General features: G+C 42.7%; 1 protein-coding gene across 1 annotated transcript in view; it reads left to right on the top strand.

Annotated features, from left to right (window-relative positions):
* LAMA2 (laminin subunit alpha 2) overlaps positions 1-19,683 on the top strand; it is a 1,107,608-nt gene that overhangs the window by 799,482 nt on the left and 288,443 nt on the right. The window contains exons 30-33 of the mRNA XM_030196530.1: positions 5,929-6,063; positions 8,755-8,879; positions 12,305-12,391; positions 14,765-14,820. Coding sequence (XP_030052390.1) covers positions 5,929-6,063; positions 8,755-8,879; positions 12,305-12,391; positions 14,765-14,820 — 403 coding nt within the window. The remainder of the gene's footprint in view (positions 1-5,928; positions 6,064-8,754; positions 8,880-12,304; positions 12,392-14,764; positions 14,821-19,683) is intronic.

Below are 19,683 nucleotides of genomic sequence, written 5' to 3' on the forward strand. Positions count from 1 at the left end.
CATGGGTGGGTCAGGGACGTGTCTAGGAGTTAAGTGCGCAGTTTATAGAATGCTAGGAGTTATGCCTCTCATTTGCCAGCAGTCAGGCATGAGCACTTACACCAGCTTTTGACATTGCATAGGTGCTTGCACCTAAAGCTGGGTGGAAAATTGCAGACTTAAACTAGTATTCTAGAACATTGTTTCCCAAGTCCAGTCCTGCAGTACCCTTTGCCAGTCAGGTTTTCAGGATATCCACAATGAATATGCATGAAAGAGATTTTGCATATAATGGAGGCAGTGTATGCAAATCAAGTTCATGCATATTCATTGTGGATATCATGAAAACCTGACTGGCAAGGGGGTACTCCAGGACCGGACTTGGGAAACATTGTTCTAGAATAGCGATTCTGAGCAGATCTGCCATTATAGAATTAACAGTTGGCACACCTTATCCTGGCACCTACATTGTGATGCTCTTTCTTGAATCTACCCCATACTGTATAAAATATGGCTGTTCACCCATACCTTATATGTGAATATTTACACCTTCTTCCAAGTAGCTATAGATGTCCACAGCTTCAATTTAGTCACAATTTCTGCAGGATTTGTGCTGGTATTTTATAAAGGCACATATAGGTATCTATTGTATGTAGCTTTATAAAATAGGCACCTTCTTGTCCTCTCAATCTAGGCTTGAGGCCAGGTGAGAAGAGTTCATCTCCTTCCTCTCTTCAGCAGCTGATGAGAGGGGCTACATTGAGTACCCAATCTACTATTCTGCAAGTACCCCAGTCCTAGGACCTCCTTTCTAGATAGCTGTGAATAGATTTCCCAAAACGAAGACTCATGTGCTGCCTACGACTGACATTTACAACATTATCTGAGTTTGGAAAGTAGATGCAAGCTTGGAGGAAACAATTTGTACACATAGGCATTCTTCTACATGTCTGAGCCACTGAAGCAGCCGTACCTTATTATCCTGCAGTAGAAATAGTCTGGTAAGCACTCTGGACACTTTGATAAATTTGTATAATAAGTCCAAAATGAAGATAGAAGACTCATTTTTGTATATGTCAGCTCTGCCTTTGCCACTGGTTTTGTGCAGAGATTACATTGTCAATTGAAAAAATGGCTAAGGGAAAGATAAATAGTATTTTTGGACCTGATAGTCCCAGAATATTATTCATCTTCATTTCTTTTCATTCATATCCTGTAAGTTATGCAGATATAAGTAAAGTAGCCATTAATGTGTGTGTGTGGGGGTTTTTTTTAAATTATTTTTTCACTGGATGCTGGTACTGCATTCATCAGAGAGGATGTGGCAGATACAACCTTGTTAACCTTGAAGAACACATTGTTGGGAAGTCAGGGTCCTCGTCATCCTGTGCTGTGCTCCCATTTTATGAAGCATTTGTCTCAGGTGAAGCATGTTTACATGTGGAAATTTGCAGGCTTATTTTCGAAAGAGAAGGGCGCCCACCTTTCGACACAAATCGGGAGATGGGCGTCTTTCTCTCAGGGTCGCCCAAATCGGCATAATCGAAAGCCAATTTTGGGCACCCTCAACTGCTTTCTGTCGCGGGGACGACCAAAGTTCACGGGGGCGTGTTGGAAGCATAGCGAAGGTGGGACTGGGGTGTGCTTAACACATGGGCATCCTCGGCCGATAATGGAAAAAAGAAGGGCATCCCTGACGAGCACTTGGCTGACTTTACTTGGTCTATTTATTCTTGCGACCAAGCCTCAAAAAGGTGCCCAAACTGACCAGATGACCACCAGAGGGAATTGGGGATGACCTCCCGTTACTCCCACAGTGGTCACTAACCCCCTCCCACCCTAAAAAAAACCTTTAAAAATATTTTTTGCCAGCCTCAAATGTCATACCCAGCTCCCTGACAGCAGTATGCAGGTCCCTGGAGCAGTTTTAGTGGGTGCAGTGCACTTCAGGCAGGCGGATCCAGGTCCATCCCCCCTACCTGTTACACTTGTGGTGTTAATTGTGAGCCCTTCAAAACCCACCACAAATCCACTGTACCCACATGTAGGTGCCCCCTGTCACCCTTTAGGGCTATGGTAGTGTTGTACAGTTGTGGGTAGTGGGTTTTGGGGGGCTCAGCACCGAAGGTAAGGGAGCTATGCACCTGGGAGCAATCTATGAAGTCCACTGCAGTGCCCCCTAGAGTGCCCAGTTGGTGTCCTGGCATGTCAGGGGGACCAGTGCACTACGAATGCTGGCTCCTCCCACGACCAAAGGGCTTGGATTTGGTCATTTCTGAGATGGGCGTCCAACAGAATACTCCCCCAAATGACTACTCTAAATTCCAACAGGATCTAGCAAGTAAATTGAAAACCGCTCGTGAATCGATCCGGCAATTTAAGATTAAAAAGTTTAAAAGGGACAAAAAAGACTATGCCAATAACCAGGTATACTATTGGATGCAAAAAGAGAAACTTTTGAAACCTACGCCTGATACGATATTCAGCGGCCCTCTGAGTGATAGTGACTCGAGTGGGGAAGATATAAGAAGACCTGTACCAAGTGGTACCGCCCCACAGAGACCTCAGTCTTTCTTAGACAATCGACGACCATACAATCGAGGGAGAAAGTCTTGACAAGTAAGATTTCAACCACAGGATCACTACAATGACCCATCGACATCGGGACGCTACTATCAAACCAGAGCTCGCTCGAATCTGAATCAGTAATAATTAACATCTCTAAGTACACTTTAACATCGACACAAAATCAACTTTTGCATCTAGGTTTGGATTTTGTACCCACTACTTATTATGACCCTTTTGCCACATGGTTAGGTTTATTTAAATTCTTCAGGAAATTGCATCTGAAAAAATTCTTATTAGATCATCCAGTGCATCCGGATATCTCTATAGTTCAGCCAAGATCCACATGGATGCCCTTTGAAAATGTAGACCCATCCATCCTTGCATTTCAGAAATGTATATTGCATGACCTAGAGCAATTGGAACATCAACACAGATTGAAATTTACGACACAAAATCTGTCGAGAAATTTGCGAGCAGCACTCATGTCTTTACAGAATCAATTGGAAGTATTGATAGTAAGAGCAGATAAAGGAGGCACTATAACAATATGGGATAAACAGAAATATTTACATGAAGGTTGGAGCAAACTTCAAGATGAAACAACATACAGAAAATTACCATCGGATCCTACCTCTGAGTTGCAAGATAACATCAAAGAACTAATATCGGATGCTGTGGAGAAGTTAATATTAATGTGTGCATGCTAAAAAATGTTTATCATTTTTTGAAGGGTGTCTGGGGGCAGAGAGTGGCATTCTTGTAAATGTATTGTTAGTTAATATGCTGTACACTACCTTTGGTGAGTTTCTTTCCAAACACCTGCAATGAATTACACGGTAAATATTCAGCTCATGGCGGTCAGCGTTTTTTGATTTTGAGCCTGACATTCAGCACTGGGCCATATTCTGCTATCCGACCCTAAATATATGAGTCATTAGCAGGCACCAGAGATGATCTGGGCACAGCTGGTATTCAGTGCCAGCACCTAGATAGCTGGCTGGGCAGATTAACACTGTTACTTATGTTATCCGAGCAGCAACACTGTATCAGCAGGACCTGGATCACTTTTGGCTCCACAAGTGCTCTGTCCCTGGACCACCCGGATCATCCTGACACTAACCAGCTAGTGCCAGGACAGTCTGTGCAGATATTCATCAGCAATTTCTGGTTAAGTGCCACGGAACATCTGTAGTGGACCCGGTGAGTAGGAGTTAACCAGGGAGGGGCTGCTCCTGCCCAGTTAACTCCCACTGAATATCGATCTGAAAGCTATATACAAATTTTGATGCTGTCCCTTTTCAGACACTAATTCATCTAAATTTAGAGATTACCTTCAAACCCCTGGATTCTATATATGGCGCACAAAATTGTGCATGAAAATTTGCATGCACAGTTTAATTGAGTAATAAACCAATCATCACCAATAATTTGGTGACAATAATCAATTATCGGTACTAATTTGCAACAATTAGAATTTATGCACACATTTTGCTATCTGTTATTCTATAAAGATGTGCACATAAATGTTTGTGCACACATCCAAAAATGGAGTGTGGCTATGGGCAGGTCATGGACGTTCCTGGGATTTGCATGCTGTGCTACAGAAAAACGCCAGATCTGTGCCAAAATTAGGTGTGGGGATTTACAGCAGGTTTCAGCGGGTGCAAATTCTTGGATCCCAGTGCTAGGTGCTATTCTATAAATGGCTCCCAACTCGGAGAGCTGTTTATAGAATAGCGCTTAGTGCTCATTTTTATTGGTGCTGATTTTTCAGCACCGTATAAAGAATTTTGTCCAGTATGTATTATGTAGTTCTGAGCAGGGGTCAGTTGAACATCCTATATAAGGAGCATGTTTTTCACGTTTCTGAAAAGTGCAGCAGAGGCGGACTGAGGGGGGTCTGGGCCACCCGCCCGGCCGCTGCCCAACACCCCCCTGCTGCCGCAGGTGCCGCCCCCACTGGCCTGGTCCTACCTGAGGGATATTGGTGGTCTGGTGGCCTCTCCAGGGGGGCATGTTCTTTCCTGATCACTGTGCTGCCACTATTCCCCCACCTGCCGGCACCGCCGTATTTTCAAAATGGCGGCCAAGACTCTCGTGTCTTGACAGTCTCATTTTTAAAATACAGTGTTGCCAGGCAGGGAGGAATAGCAGCAGCCCAGCGGTCTGGGCAGGAAAGAACATGTTCCCCACCCCCCTCCCACTGAGGCCACTAGATCACCAGCAGTGCGCTGGGCATCTCGGCAGAGCCTTTGGGCCTCCTAGAGCTTCTGGGCCCTCAGACACTGCCCATTTGCCCAAATAGTCAGCCTGCCCCTGAACTGCAATGCCTCTGCATCATCCTTTCTGATATGTGGTCCGGTTAATTTTATTCAACCAAGCCTATAGAATTTTGTATCCTAAGGTTTCCTAGGTTACGAATTTGAGTGAATCAATTCCTTACGTTGTCTTATTAACAAAACAGAAAAATGTGAACATATTACACAACATTTAAAAACAGCTCACTGGTTACCTCTTACTCACGGAATAACCTGTCAACTTCTTCTCTTAGTTTTCAAAATACTAACTACAGGGGAACCAGTGTATCTTTCTCGTCACATAAACCCCTATCATCTGTCCCGACCTCTTAGATCTGTTCATCTTAATTGCCTGATTGTGCCCACTTGTAAAGACATAATACATGAGCATACAAGGGACTCTATATTTTCTGTGCAGGCTCCCAACTATGGAATCTACTACCCCAGAAACTTCATATGCAAACTGATCTCAAGACATTCCTCTTCTCTGATGCCTTTTGCTGACAGACAACCATATTCATTTATTAACAACCAGCACATACCCTTTGTGTGTACCCATCCCACTTTTCCTGTCTTTATTGTAGTTCTATCCCCTTTCCCTCATTATCTAACATGCCAAGCACAATGCTCTTTCCTTTTTTAATTAGAATGTAAGCCGCCTTGATAGAACACCTGGGAGGCAGGGTAGAAAGTCTTAAATAATCATCTTATTTAACTTTACATAGGTATTCATTTGTGGACACAAAAAGGGATTCTTCAAAATTGCATATTGATGCTTTTTAAAACAGAACTCCTTGACTGTTTTCCATGCTTGTATCCTGAAGGCCATGCTATAGGTCTCTAGAACACAGTGGTAATCACACTTGCAGAAGAAAGGTTAGATTGCCAGCAACTGTGTCCAAAACTAACATGATGCCCTTAAGACACAATATATTGATGAAACAGTTTCTACTAGGTAAGGTTTTGTTTTTTCTAAAAGTGCTGACTATATATTTGCAAATCTTAGAAGAACTGTGACAGAACTTGAAGGCAGTAGACCTGAGCCAACAATATGAAAAAAGTGATTTCCACTTCATTTTTGCAGGCTTGTTCTCATGGATTCTATCGTTCACCTGTTGTAACCCCTGTAAGGAGACCTGGTCCATCCCTGGGTACCTGTGTTCCATGTCAGTGTCATAGACATAGCAGGTTCTGTGATCCTGAAACCTCTGTCTGTCAGGTGAGTGCTCTAATCTATTAAAGAGACTGACTTGGCACAAAGATTCAATGCCATGCTGGCTGTCATGCCATCTTAGGCTCTGATCCTTAATCTCAGGAGCAAAAGGTCTGGGCTTGGCTAGTAAGTGGCTAAGAGATTTCCAAAGAATAAGGATGATATTGAAGTCAGTATTGGTCACTCTAGGAATGATATACTTCCCTGAAAGTCGGTCATGACCCAATGTGCAGTAGGGTGTTGGGGACACGGTAGAGATTATTTTGGAAAGGCTTTTCTATCTGCTAAGCCTGTTTTAAACATGGAAACAAAGCTTTTCTAAAACTGCATGCTGATAACATGCATATTTCTACACGTTGCACATAAGTGAATCTAGCAGCACGGTTAGAGCAGAGCTGCAATGTTATTGCATACCTATATTTATTTTTATTTACATGAGCTTGATATACCGCATATGCCAAGGACTGGCTTCTAAGCGGTTTACATAAAAACAAAAATAGGCTGGTAGAAAGAGAGAAAAATTAGAAATGGACAAGGTACACAAGGTTGAAAAGATGGGTTTTCAAGGCTGCTTTAAACTAAATGTAGGAGGGTTCAGATCGGAGGTGAGCAGGCAGCATGTTCCATATTCTGGGACCAGCATAGCTAGTGACAGAGGCATAGGTAGAGTCAAGATGAATGACTGGAGGGGGGAGGGGTAGGAGTTGAAGGAGACTAACAGTTGCAGAATAAAGTGAGCGTGGAGTGTAAGGGATAAGCACACAGGATAGGTAATCTGGAGCTGAAGGGAGGTGAGACTTGAAAACAAGTGTTAAAACTTTAAACTGAATGTGGGCTGAAAGAGGTAGCCAGTGTTCAAGACAGAGCAGGGGGGTTACATGATCAAAAGGTTTACAGTAGTGTAAGAATTAGATGGGACAGGAGAATACGGGTTGGGAAAATGAACAGCCTCACATTTATGGGAATTCAAAAATAAACAGTGATCTTGAAGCCAGGAAGAGACTTTCTGAAGACAAAGGTTAATATCAGCCAGATCAGCTTATGATGGGTGTACACAATAGAGAATCTGGATATCATCTGCATAGCAAAAAGGAAGACAGTGATTTGATTAAATGAGAGTGAGGAGAGGTGCAAGGAAAATATTGAACAAGACTGGAGCAAGAATGGAAACCTGAGGGACACCAGATACAATTGGAAAAGTGCCAGATTGAATGTGATGATGGGCATCTTGACATGTGCGATTGAAAAAGTAATTTTGAAACCAATGTAAGAAAGTGCCAGAAATACCAATAGACTGCAATCGTAAGAGAAGAATATAAGAATGCATGCACATATTTATTAAGGAGAACTTGGGGAAAATCCACTGTTTATTCCTGAGATAAGCAGCATAAAATCTGTTTTACTCTTTTGGGGTCCTGCCAGGTACTTGTCACCTGGATTGGCTGCTGTTGGAAACAGGATACTGGGCTTGATGGATAGCTTATGTCCTTATGTACTTGTTTTGATGGCTTTTTCATATAAAGACATATAGATGCCTATCTTACTTTTATAAAATAAGCAGAAAATAGTTATACTATTTGCTTTTTCGGCACCTTGTTAAAGTTGTTATGAGAGTACCATTTATGGGTCCGGGTGTACCATGCACTTGGATGGCAATTTTTAGAGCTTGGCTGTCCTTTGCAATGACTTATCCCATGTCACATCCCTTTGGTTAGCTCACCTTGACTTGCCTCATCAACCCCCTTTCTTCTGCAGTGCATTATTCCTCTGGAATTCTTTATCTTTAGCCCTATGTACAGAATCCTCCTGTGCATTTACAATACCTTTAAAAATGTATTTATTTCATCAAGCTTTGACAGTTGACTATTCTGGGCCGTGGACAGACCTAGGAGCACACAGCTGTCTACATGATTTGTATACTTCTTTGCTGTTACACCCCTCTTTCTTTTCTCTTTCCTGTTAATTTTGGAGTTCCGTTCTAATTTTAAATTGGTATTTTATTTGTAAACTGCTTTGCAGTGGGGGGTTTTTCACGATTATAAGTATAACTTATTGGAATGCATTATTGGTTTATCAAAGCTGTTTTATAGAGCTTGTAATTAGAGGTGTACTCAAAACTTAGTCAAACTTCAAGCAAGCTGTAGATAATTCTGATTTTACTTCGGTCCAGTTGCCTGGAATAACTCAATGAAATCAAAGGAACATTCAAAAACCCACTTTGAATATCAGATTATCTGAAAATAAATTCAATGAATAGGTGAAATGTTCTGACTTTTTGAAAATCTAGATATGACTGGCAATTTTTTTTTGGTGGGGGAGGTTGGGTGGTGGTGGTGAGGACTTCTTTCAAGAAAAACATTTTAACAAATTCAACAAACCATAAAAAAAAGTGTTTCTAGGCTGATGTACTTCTTTTATGGATGTTCTGACACTTCTTGTCCTAATGACTTTACAGGCTGCATCTTCAAGCTATAAAGTTATGCATTAAGGAAAGTGAGAATTATCAGCAGAGTTAGATAAAGCACAGACAGATATTTTTAAAATCTGGTCTTCCTTCCTTGATCCCTTACTCTATAAACCCCATCAAGAACAGAAAGAGTTTTTTTGAGAAAGAGTAAAGCACTGCATCATTTCGATGGATATATTTTTAAAAACACTTCCTCTACTCTCTTTTTATCCTTTTGCTCTTAATCCCAGGCCTGTCAACACAACACAGCTGGAGACCACTGTGAAAGATGTGCCCCTGGATTCTATGGGATTGTCAGTGGATCTCCAGGTGACTGTCGGCCCTGCGCCTGCCCCCTCTCCGTTCCTAGCAACAAGTAAGTGCTTAAAAGCATGTTACCATTTCCTTCAGTTGGTTGCTTCAGTTTTTATGTCTATCATGACAGCTTTGTGGTGTATGAAAGGACCCGCTGTAAACTGGTTGTAAAATTATCCTACACTCCATTATGCTATGCACTGTCCAGTTTACTGGCACACTGGGTTAACCTGCAAATTAAGAATGTGCTCTTTTGTTCATTAGTAGTGACTGAGCTAATAAAAGGTGGAAAATTTGATATGCAGCATATTGAAGATATGAAGGAAAGTCCTATGCAGTAAATGAAAGCTCTGCTCTCCATGCTTCATTTTCTTTGGAAAATAATTACTATTGAATGACTGTACTGAATAATGAATCTGTCAAAATGAGGAAAAGAATAATAAATGTATTTTAGTAAGTTGAATTAGACTACATGTCAAGCACAATGAAGCATCCAGTAAGCAATGTTTTTTTTTTCTTGAGCTTATGCCATAAATATACTCAATGTATGTCGCCCTCTTGCTGCATTCAATTCATTTCATTCATTTACTGCTTTCCGAGTTTTTACAGTACTTCCTTGATTGAATGTTTGTGATTATGAATAATGATTTGAGCATAATATATTTTACTTAGAGTTTAATTTGGAAAGTTTTGCAAGTCTTAAAGTCAAAGGAACTTTTGAAAATAGAGATCTGAACATTTCATTTTTTTTTATAAATCACTGGGAAGCATTCTGGGGCTCACTTTGTCATTTAGTAGATTCTCTGACATACCACTTATTGTAACTAGTTTCCTGGGAGCAGTGGTATAAGCTGCCTCTGTAGATGCTACAAGTGGTACTGTCCAATGAACTAGAGTGCAGTTCAACTACTAGCCTTCTCTCTTAGGCTGACCAGGTTTTCTAAAACTTGGGTTTTCTACCTTTATTCAATATAAATGTGTTAATGCCAGGATTTACAAGGGTAAATCACAAATAGGATTTCTAAAATAAGAGCTTTGGAGGCATTCTCAATGTAACGTTTAAACCCAATTTTGGACATATAGTGAAAAACGTCCAAAACTCCAGTAGTGAACGTGGCCATTTTCAAACCAGAAAAATGTCCAACTTTGTGTTTTGTACATGGCCATCTGATAGATGTTTTTGTGTTCAGTGCATCTATCTTTTAGGGCCATTTTTGAGAGGAAATAAAGGTCCAAGGGACAAATGCAGAAAAGCAAGCCATTGGGATGTATTGGGGGTGGAGGCAGCGTTCTTAGTAGACTGGCCACACAGACATCCCAGCAGAGCAGTGGGGCACCCTAGGGGCACTGCTGTGGACTTCATATAAAATGTCCCGGGAACACATCTCATCAACACCCTCTAAAACCCCACCAAAAACCTACTGTACACTTTTCACCACAAATGTAACAGAGTGGGATATGGGTCTAGGTCCCCTTCTTTACAGTGCACTGCACCGACCACTAGGCTACTCCAGGGACCTGCTTACTGCTCTAATAAAACTGGCCATAACATCTGGCACTGTCATAGAAGCTGATATGTACTGTTTCTTTTACATCTTTGGGGGGTGGGAGAGGGTCAGTGATCACTGGAGGATTAAGGGGACCATGCCTTAATCCTTTCAGTGGTCATTTAGGGCACCTTTTGGTCATTTAGTCATGATTGAAACAGGTCTAGCCAAAACATTTTTATTTTGGCCCTAGACGTTTTCATTTTGTTCCATTATTGCAGAAAAACGTCTATCTTTTGGTGCCACCTATGTCCCTCCCAATACACGTTCCAAACATGCCCACTTAAAATTTGGATAAAATGGAGCAAAATGTCTAAAATCGGGGTGTCGAAAATTGCAACTTGAACACTTTTGAGAGAAAAACATCCTCCTGCCACCTTATGACTTTTTTTGTTTTGAAAATGAGCTCCTAAATGTTTTTAAGGCACACTGACAAATGCACATCCTTATTTCCCTTATTCCTTCTCCTACATCTTATACATGTTAACCTTCTGTGTTTCAGCCCCTCAATTGGGGAAACCCTGTGATAAAGCAGACCCTTTTATGGAGTTATGTTAACATATTTGTGCAGAACTGTACCTTTTCTGTTGATAAATGGATTTCTGCTATCATCACTGAAACATTATGCTCACAATTTTAATTGAAAAGCTTGGCAATGTGGGCCAATTTGAAAACCTGCATTACTTGCTTTTAAGTGGTGGAAATGTAGAAGGTAGAGAGTTGCACGGGGACAGAAATCCAACCTGTCCCCACTCATCCCCGCTGGAATCTGATCCATCCCCATCTGTCCCCGTAGGGAATCTAACCCATCCCCACCCATCCCTGCGGGGAATCTAACCCATCCCTGCCCGTCCCCACAAGAATTTAATGGTACATTTAAAAAAATTCCTGTCTGCTCTCTGGGTTCGAGCCGCAGCACTGCAGGCAATGAAGGAACGGAAATTGGAAGTTGGAACACTCTGGTGCGCACATGTCAGACTTCTCTGATTCACTGGCACTGTGTGCTAAGAGATCGCAAAATGCACACGCCAGTAGGTCAGGTGACATCTGACCTGATGTTCGTGCCTGAGCTGAGGTCTGCGCATCAGCCCAGGAACAGAGAGGATTAATAGTAACATAGTAAATGACAGCAGATAAAAACCAGAACGGTCCATCCAGTCTGCCCAATAGACATAATCCTTATCAATTCATGATTCAATCAAAAATGAATGTGATATTATATACTTGATTATGGTCTTTCTGTGGTGTTTCTGGGACATAGACCATAGAAGTCCGCCTGGCCCTATCCTGATTTTCTAACTGCTGGAGTTGCCCTTGAAGCCCACTCCAGCCTATTCATCTTCTCATTTGCTGGACACAGACCGTAAAGGTCTGTCCAGCACTGTCTTCATGTTCCAGCCACTAAAGTTGCTGTCTAAGCCCTTTCCAGCCCATCTTAAACCAGATTGCATACAGATCTCCCAGTATCAGCCCTAGTTCATCACAGCCAGAGTCGCTCAACACATCCACACACATACAGCCATTTAAGTTTAGTTTTTTGTATAGCTTCCATTTTCTAATTACAGATCCTCTATGTTTATCCCATGCCTTTTTGAATTTCATCACCATTTTATCTCTACCACCTCCTTAATGGAGACTTTCCGCATCTGTGCTGTTAAAGCAAGGAGGAGGAGGAGACACAACTCAAAGAAGTTGGCACTCCACAGGAACCCCACAGGTCTGCTTCTGTCCCCACTAGAACCCCGCAGGAACTGCTTCCGTCCCCACGGGATCCCCGCAGAACTGCTTCCATCTCCGCGGGATTCCAGCATTCCCCGTTCCCGTGCAAGTCTCCAGTAGAAGGCAACCCAAAGGAACTAGAGTGATGAGTGCTTTTGATGCTGTGTCAGTGAAGTAATTAAATTTGAGTACATTTTTAACTTTTGTTTCTTTAATTCAGTTTTAGCCCTACATGTGTAATTGAAGGAAGAAATGATTTTCGCTGTACAGCTTGCCCACCTGGATATGAGGGGCAGTACTGTGAAAGGTAAAAGCACCCAATTAAACAAATAACCAGTAGAAAACAGAGCATTAAGAATCTGAAAATAAAAATGTAAAATACAGAATTGTGCTGGGTAGGTTATTTTATTCTAGCTATTAGTATCTTCTGTTCCCTGATTAGATGGCATGCTAATGTAAGCATAAATTAACTCTGTCATCTTGATCTGCTATTAATAGAATATAGACTGGTTTATTTTGATATGTTTTTTTATTTTTTTAATTTTGTGCAGACACAAGTCTATGGGGCCTTTTTACCAAAGTGTGTTAAGCAGTTAACATGCAAATTAGCAAATGCTGTTAGTACACAAGTGTGGTAATTGTTAATGCGCTGACATAACAGTTCATACTAATTCACCATGAGCTGCATGCTGAGGGATCCTTTTACTAAAGTGCGCTGAAAAACTGCCTACGGTAGTATAGGCACGGTTTTGGGCATTCACAGGTCCATTTTTCAGTGGACCTGTAAAAAAGGCCTTTTTTGCCGAAAATGGACTTGTGGCAAAATTGGCTCTAATTTAAAATGCTAGGGATGCACTATGGCTCAGTCCTTTACAACACAGTCTGGACTTTTCAATATGTTTAGTGAGATGTACCCTCTGTCCCACCAACCTCTCAAGACAAACAAAAACCCAACTTTACAGCTTGAATCTTTTAAAACCTCTGGCTGATCTCGCCAGACTTCTATTGTTTTCAGTAAGCTATTTGCAATGGGAAGAACACAATATCAGAACCGGTCTGGCATGAACCTCCAAACACCTCCTCCCTGGGTTAGATCAAGCTGGTCTACAGGTCTCCCTTTTGTTCTCATGGCCTAACTGGCCATGCAGAAAGGCTGTCCTCCGCTGCTGCTCAGGAAGCAATGAGCCTGCAGGACTCCATAGCACTGTACAAGCACAGGTAACTTTTCCTCCAGACTCGCATCAAGCAAGGCCTTCTAATAGCTCCACCTAAAGAACACAATAAGAACTTTTACTAGTCTCAATGGACACTGAGGCCCATCCTCTGTTACATCACTCAAGGACACATCACAGAATGGAAGAAGGTTCCAGAAACATTTTCATTTTAAGAATAGAAGAAGATTTTGGGTCCTGCTACATCCACAATCCCTAATATATGATATATACTAGCCGTTAAGCCCGTTAAAACGGGCGAGTATTGGTATGTTTTATTTTGATGTGCAACTCCCTCCCTCCCTCCCAGCTCCAAGGCCCCATTCCCTCCCCCCTCCCCTCCCAGTTGCAAGGCCCCCTGCCCTCCCTCCTTCCCTGCCAGCTCCAAGGCCCTCTGTCCCTCCCTTCCAGCTGCAAGGCCTCCCTCCTCCCAGCTCCAAGGCCCCCTCTGTCCCTCCCTCCCAGCTCCAAGGCCCCCATCCCTCCCCCTCCCTTCCCCTCCCAGCTCCAAGGGCCCCCTCCCAATTCCAAGGGCCCCCTCCGTCCCTCCCTCCCAGCCAGCTCCAAGGCCCCCCTCTGTCCATCCCTCGCAGCTCCAAGGCCCCCCCCTCCTTCTGACCTCCCATGTCCAGCATCCTCCCTGCTTCCCTCCCAGCTCCAAGGCCCCCCCTCCTCCCAGCCAGCTCCAAGGCTCCCCCCTTCCATCCCTCCCAGCTCCAAGGCCCCCTCCTTCTGAGACCTCCCATGTCCAGCATTTCTCCTGCCCTCCCCCCCAAGGTCACCACCGCCCCTCCCCCCAAGGTCGCCACTACCGCTACCCCCCCCCCCCCGGGGTCACCGCCCCCCCTCCACCCAGACACACTCTCTTCTCCATTGAACTTACAGTGCAGAAACCGCAGCAGGCAGATCGCCTCCTATCAGCCTTCCTTCCCTGCCTGTGTCCCGCCCTCGTGTGACGTAACATTGGTGAGGGTGAAACACAGGTAGGGAAGGAAGGCCGACAGGAGCTGATCTGCCTGCTTTGGTTTTGGCGCTGTAAGTTCAATGGAGAAGAGAGGGCCTGTCCTGGGTGGAGGGGGTCCGGCGGCGACCCTGGGGGGGGAGCGGTAGTGACCTCAGCAGTTCCCTCCTTAGCGCAGTTTCCCTCTCTGTTCCGTCATCACGTCTTGACGTGGGGGCGGGACAGAGAGGGAAGTCTCTAATGCGCATTTGCAAGTGAGTCGGTCACTTGCCATTTATATGTTTGATGGGAACGAAACATTAGCAAGCTAAATGCATATTTATGTTGGCCTTTTCTAAACCATTGATTTAAGATTTTTCAGCATGTCAATGATAGCTCTGAGATGTAATATTTATCAGTTATCTAATAAGCGCCATGTATAACTTTGCTAGTTGCTTTAACGCAGGTTTGCACATATTCAGTTGTGTGGCATAGTCACAGGTTATTTCTCATATTTGTCCAATGCTAGGTGCTCTTCTGGCTACACCGGTAATCCAAGAAGCCCAGGAGGTTCTTGCCAGGAATGTGAGTGTGATCTGTATGGTTCACTGCCAGTCCCATGTGATCCAGTCACGGGGCAGTGCAGTTGCAAACCTGGAGCAACGGGACGGAATTGTGCGGGTTGCACGGAGCGGTTTGCACGGGAGGGTGCAAAGTGTGTTTGTACGTATACTAACATTCTTTAACATTCATTGCATTTTGCATTATGATTCTGTGGAAAGGTGGTTTGCTCAGAGATGCCAATTATTGAGGCACGCAGTCGATATGTCTCAGGGCCTGTTGGGCAGTAGTAGAACTGTTTGTTTTCTTGTATTTCTTAGGTTTTTTTGTGTTTATGGTTTAAATATGTTATCTATGTACATCATTTTTATGGTCTGATCCTAAGTGGGTGTGTCTAAGTGCTTTGAAAATGAGCCTCTATGTATGTGTGTGTGTGTATATATATATATATAGTTTCCCCTAGAAACTATATAAGACGCAGCAAGTGTATGTATATATATATATATATATAGATAGATATATATATATATACTGTATATATATATATATAGAGAGAGAGAGAGAGAGAGAGAGAAAGATAGATATTTATATCTATCTAGCTAACCATATATCTATAGCTATATATATCTACATATACAGTGGGGGAAATAAGTATTTGATCCCTTGCTGATTTTGTAAGTTTGCCCACTGACAAAGACATGAGCAGCCCATAATTGAAGGGTAGGTTATTGGTAACAGTGAGAGATAGCACATCACAAATTAAATCCGGAAAATCACATTGTGGAAAGTATATGAATTTATTTGCATTCTGCAGAGGGAAATAAGTATTTAATCCCTCTGGCAAACAAGACCTAATACTTGGTGGCAAAACCCTTGTTGGCAAGCACAGCGGTCAGACGTCTTCTGTAGTTGATGATGAGGTTTGCACACATGTCAGGAGGAATTTTGGTCCACTCCTCTTTGCAGATCATCTCTAAATCATTAAGAGTTCTGGGCTGTCGCTTGGCAACTCGCATCTTCAGCTCCCTCCATAAGTTTTCAATGGGATTAAGGTCTGGTGATTGGCTAGGCCACTCCATGACCCTAATGTGCTTCTTCCTGAGCCACTCCTTTGTTGCCTTGGCTGTATGTTTTGGGTCATTGTCGTGCTGGAAGACCCAGCCACGACCCATTTTTAAGGCCCTGGCGGAGGGAAGGAGGTTGTCACTCAGAATTGTACGGTACATGGCCCCATCCATTCTCCCATTGATGCGGTGAAGTAGTCCTGTGCCCTTAGCAGAGAAACACCCCCAAAACATAACATTTCCACCTCCATGCTTGACAGTGGGGACGGTGTTCTTTGGGTCATAGGCAGCATTTCTCTTCCTCCAAACACGGCGAGTTGAGTTCATGCCAAAGAGCTCAATTTTTGTCTCATCTGACCACAGCACCTTCTCCCAATCACTCTCGGCATCATCCAGGTGTTCACTGGCAAACTTCAGACGGGCCGTCACATGTGCCTTCCGGAGCAGGGGGACTTTGCGGGCACTGCAGGATTGCAATCCGTTATGTCGTAATGTGTTACCAATGGTTTTCGTGGTGACAGTGGTCCCAGCTGCCTTGAGATCATTGACAAGTTCCCCCCTTGTAGTTGTAGGCTGATTTCTAACCTTCCTCATGATCAAGGATACCCCACGAGGTGAGATTTTGCGTGGAGCCCCAGATCTTTGTCGATTGACAGTCATTTTGTACTTCTTCCATTTTCTTACTATGGCACCAACAGTTGTCTCCTTCTCGCCCAGCGTCTTACTGATGGTTTTGTAGCCCATTCCAGCCTTGTGCAGGTGTATGATCTTGTCCCTGACATCCTTAGACAGCTCCTTGCTCTTGGCCATTTTGTAGAGGTTAGAGTCTGACTGATTCACTGAGTCTGTGGACAGGTGTCTTTCATACAGGTGACCATTGCCGACAGCTGTCTGTCATGCAGGTAACGAGTTGATTTGGAGCATCTACCTGGTCTGTAGGGGCCAGATCTCTTACTGGTTGGTGGGGGATCAAATACTTATTTCCCTCTGCAGAATGCAAATAAATTCATATACTTTCCACAATGTGATTTTCCGGATTTAATTTGTGATGTGCTATCTCTCACTGTTACCAATAACCTACCCTTCAATTATGGGCTGCTCATGTCTTTGTCAGTGGGCAAACTTACAAAATCAGCAAGGGATCAAATACTTATTTCCCCCACTGTATATGTGTGTGTGTGTTTTACTGTAAGACTGTTCTAGTGTGATTGCCTTTCCTATTTGACTAAGGTATTCGTTTCCAAATTTTAATTTAATTTTAATTGTACCCCACCTAGACCTGAATGTCACACTGGGTGGTATAGAAAGTTTTAATTAAGCAAATTAATTAAACCAAACCATGCTGACCTAAACTAGCATTTTATAATGGCGCTCAGGTGCCGTTATTGAACTAGCACTCAGTACTTGGCATTGACATGCCCAAATGGTAGTGCCCAGTTACAGAATTGACCCCTATATAGCGAGAACTTTGTGTTAAAAAAAAATGCATAGTTTGTTCAACAGTGCAGGCTTTTCTTTTGTAATCAGGACCTTAATTGTTGCAAATGACACATTTCACTTTCTGCCTGGCTGCTATAAAGAAAAAAAAGTCACTTTAGTAATCATAAATAAAATGGGAAACAGATTTAATGAGCCGTGCATGGGTAATCCAGTCAGTCTGGATAAGTAGGGAGGGAGATTAATGAAAGAGATACAGCAAGTGCAATGCTCCGCAGCAGAAAACACTACAAACATAGTATGTCTTTGGTGAAGCTGCAAAGAGTTTAGAAAATTCTGCTGGATTTCTATATAAAACATGTGAAAATGATCAAGGCATTGTTTCCAATGAAAGTTTCTCAAAATAAAATTATTAGGCCACACAGACATTCTGCAGACCCAGGTTTATAAAACACAACTTGTTTTACAGTCTTTTTGGAAGAGACTTTGAGCAGTAGCATAAATCATGTTAGCTATCCGCTTCAATCATTTGAAACTCCTAACACAGACAAATAAATCCCCTCCCCAGGAAACCTCATGTTCTACTAAAGTACAACATACAGATTCCATGAATTACAGCTTGTTTAGGAGGATGGAATACCAAGGCATTTGTAAAACTGAAAATACTCATTTGGTTTGATTTTCAAAAGAATGTGTACAGTCAGCATCAGATTACAATTACATGAAATATTTTTAAAAAATTCTTGCCAGTGAATGGATAAATTTAACCACAAGTCAGTACCAGGGCAATTCTGTAAACTAGGCACTAATTTCTACATGTGTGTCACATGTGTAAAGCTTTAGAACAATAGAATATGTGCATGTATGTGCACACGTACATTTATGCATACTTGATATTTTGCAAACACCTGCTTTACTTATACTTTGCATGTTCTCAAGGGGAGTGTGGGGGAGGGGGACAGAGGCAGGGCTCCCACTTAGGTAACTTAATCCACTTAGGTAACCATGTTAAGCAGGTAGCTGCTGCATCTAGATGCTGAGGAGGAGATTGTATATGTGGTGCCTAAAAATTTGGCGCTGAAATTGACACCGACTAAGCATGTTTTATAATCGGCACCTAGATTGAGGCGCTGATTATAGAATATGATTAGTTGATATTTCAGCGCCTAAATCTGTCCGCATCCAATCACACCAACTAAAACATGGCATGTAGATGTAAGCGCCCTGAGCCATATTCTATAACTACATAGTAGATGACGGTAGAAAATGACCTGCACGGTCCATCCAGTCTGCCCAACAAGATAAACTCATATGTGCTACTTTTTGTGTATACCTTACCTTGATTTGTATCTGCCATTTTCAGGACACAGACTGTAGAAGTCTTGCCCAGCACTAGCCCTGCCTCCCAAACACCAGCCCCGCCTCCCAATCTTGGCTAAGCTTCTGAGGATCCATTCCTTCTGAACAGGATTCCTTTATGTTTATCCCATGCATGCTTGAATTCCGCTACCGTTTTCATCTCCACCACCTCCCGCGGGAGGGCATTCCAAGCATCCACCACTCTCTCCGTGAAAAAATACTTCCTGACATTTTTCTTGAGTCTGCCCCCCTTCAATCTCATTTCATGTCCTCTAGTTCTACCGCCTTCCCATCTACGGAAAAGGTTCGTTTGCGGATTAATACCTTTCAAATATTTGAATGTCTGTATCATATCACCCCTGTTTCTCCTTTCCTCCAGGGTATACATGTTCTGGTCAGCAAGTCTCTCCTCATAAGTCTTGTAACGCAAATCCCATACCATTCTCGTAGCTTTTCTTTGCACCGATTTCAGAACGCCCATGAAACGCCTATTTCCCCGCCCATAACCATGTCCTTTTTGCCTGCGTGTGTTAGAGGTTTGGCGCACATCATGACAGAATTCGCTTAGCGAGTTGTGTGCCTAAATTCTAATTAGTGCCAATTAGTGCTTGTTAAGTGCTGATATCAGTGCTCATTAGTGTGTTAAGCCAATTCAGTTACATGCGGTGTTACAGAATCTGCACTGATTTCAGCGCCTAAATCTAAGTGCACTATATAGAATCCAGGGGTAAGGGGAAAATTCTCTATTGATCACCTAAAGTTAGGCAAATTCTATAGCGGCAACTGTGTGTGCAGTTGTCATTATAGAATACCCCCCCCCCCCCAAAAAAAAAAAAAAATACCAATATTCAAAGCTAGTTAACTGGCCAGAAAAAGCCGCTCATCTCATTTCAACAAAAATAATAAATAGAACCAATCTAACAAAGTTTTCTTGGAGACAGTACTTCAGTCATTTGATCTCTATAACTTTATAGAAATTAGTGAAACCTAAGATTCGGTGAATCTCTACCTATAGTTCTATGCCCTC

This window comes from Microcaecilia unicolor, chromosome 3 (assembly GCF_901765095.1).
Source record: "Microcaecilia unicolor chromosome 3, aMicUni1.1, whole genome shotgun sequence".
Classification (NCBI taxonomy): domain Eukaryota; kingdom Metazoa; phylum Chordata; class Amphibia; order Gymnophiona; family Siphonopidae; genus Microcaecilia; species Microcaecilia unicolor.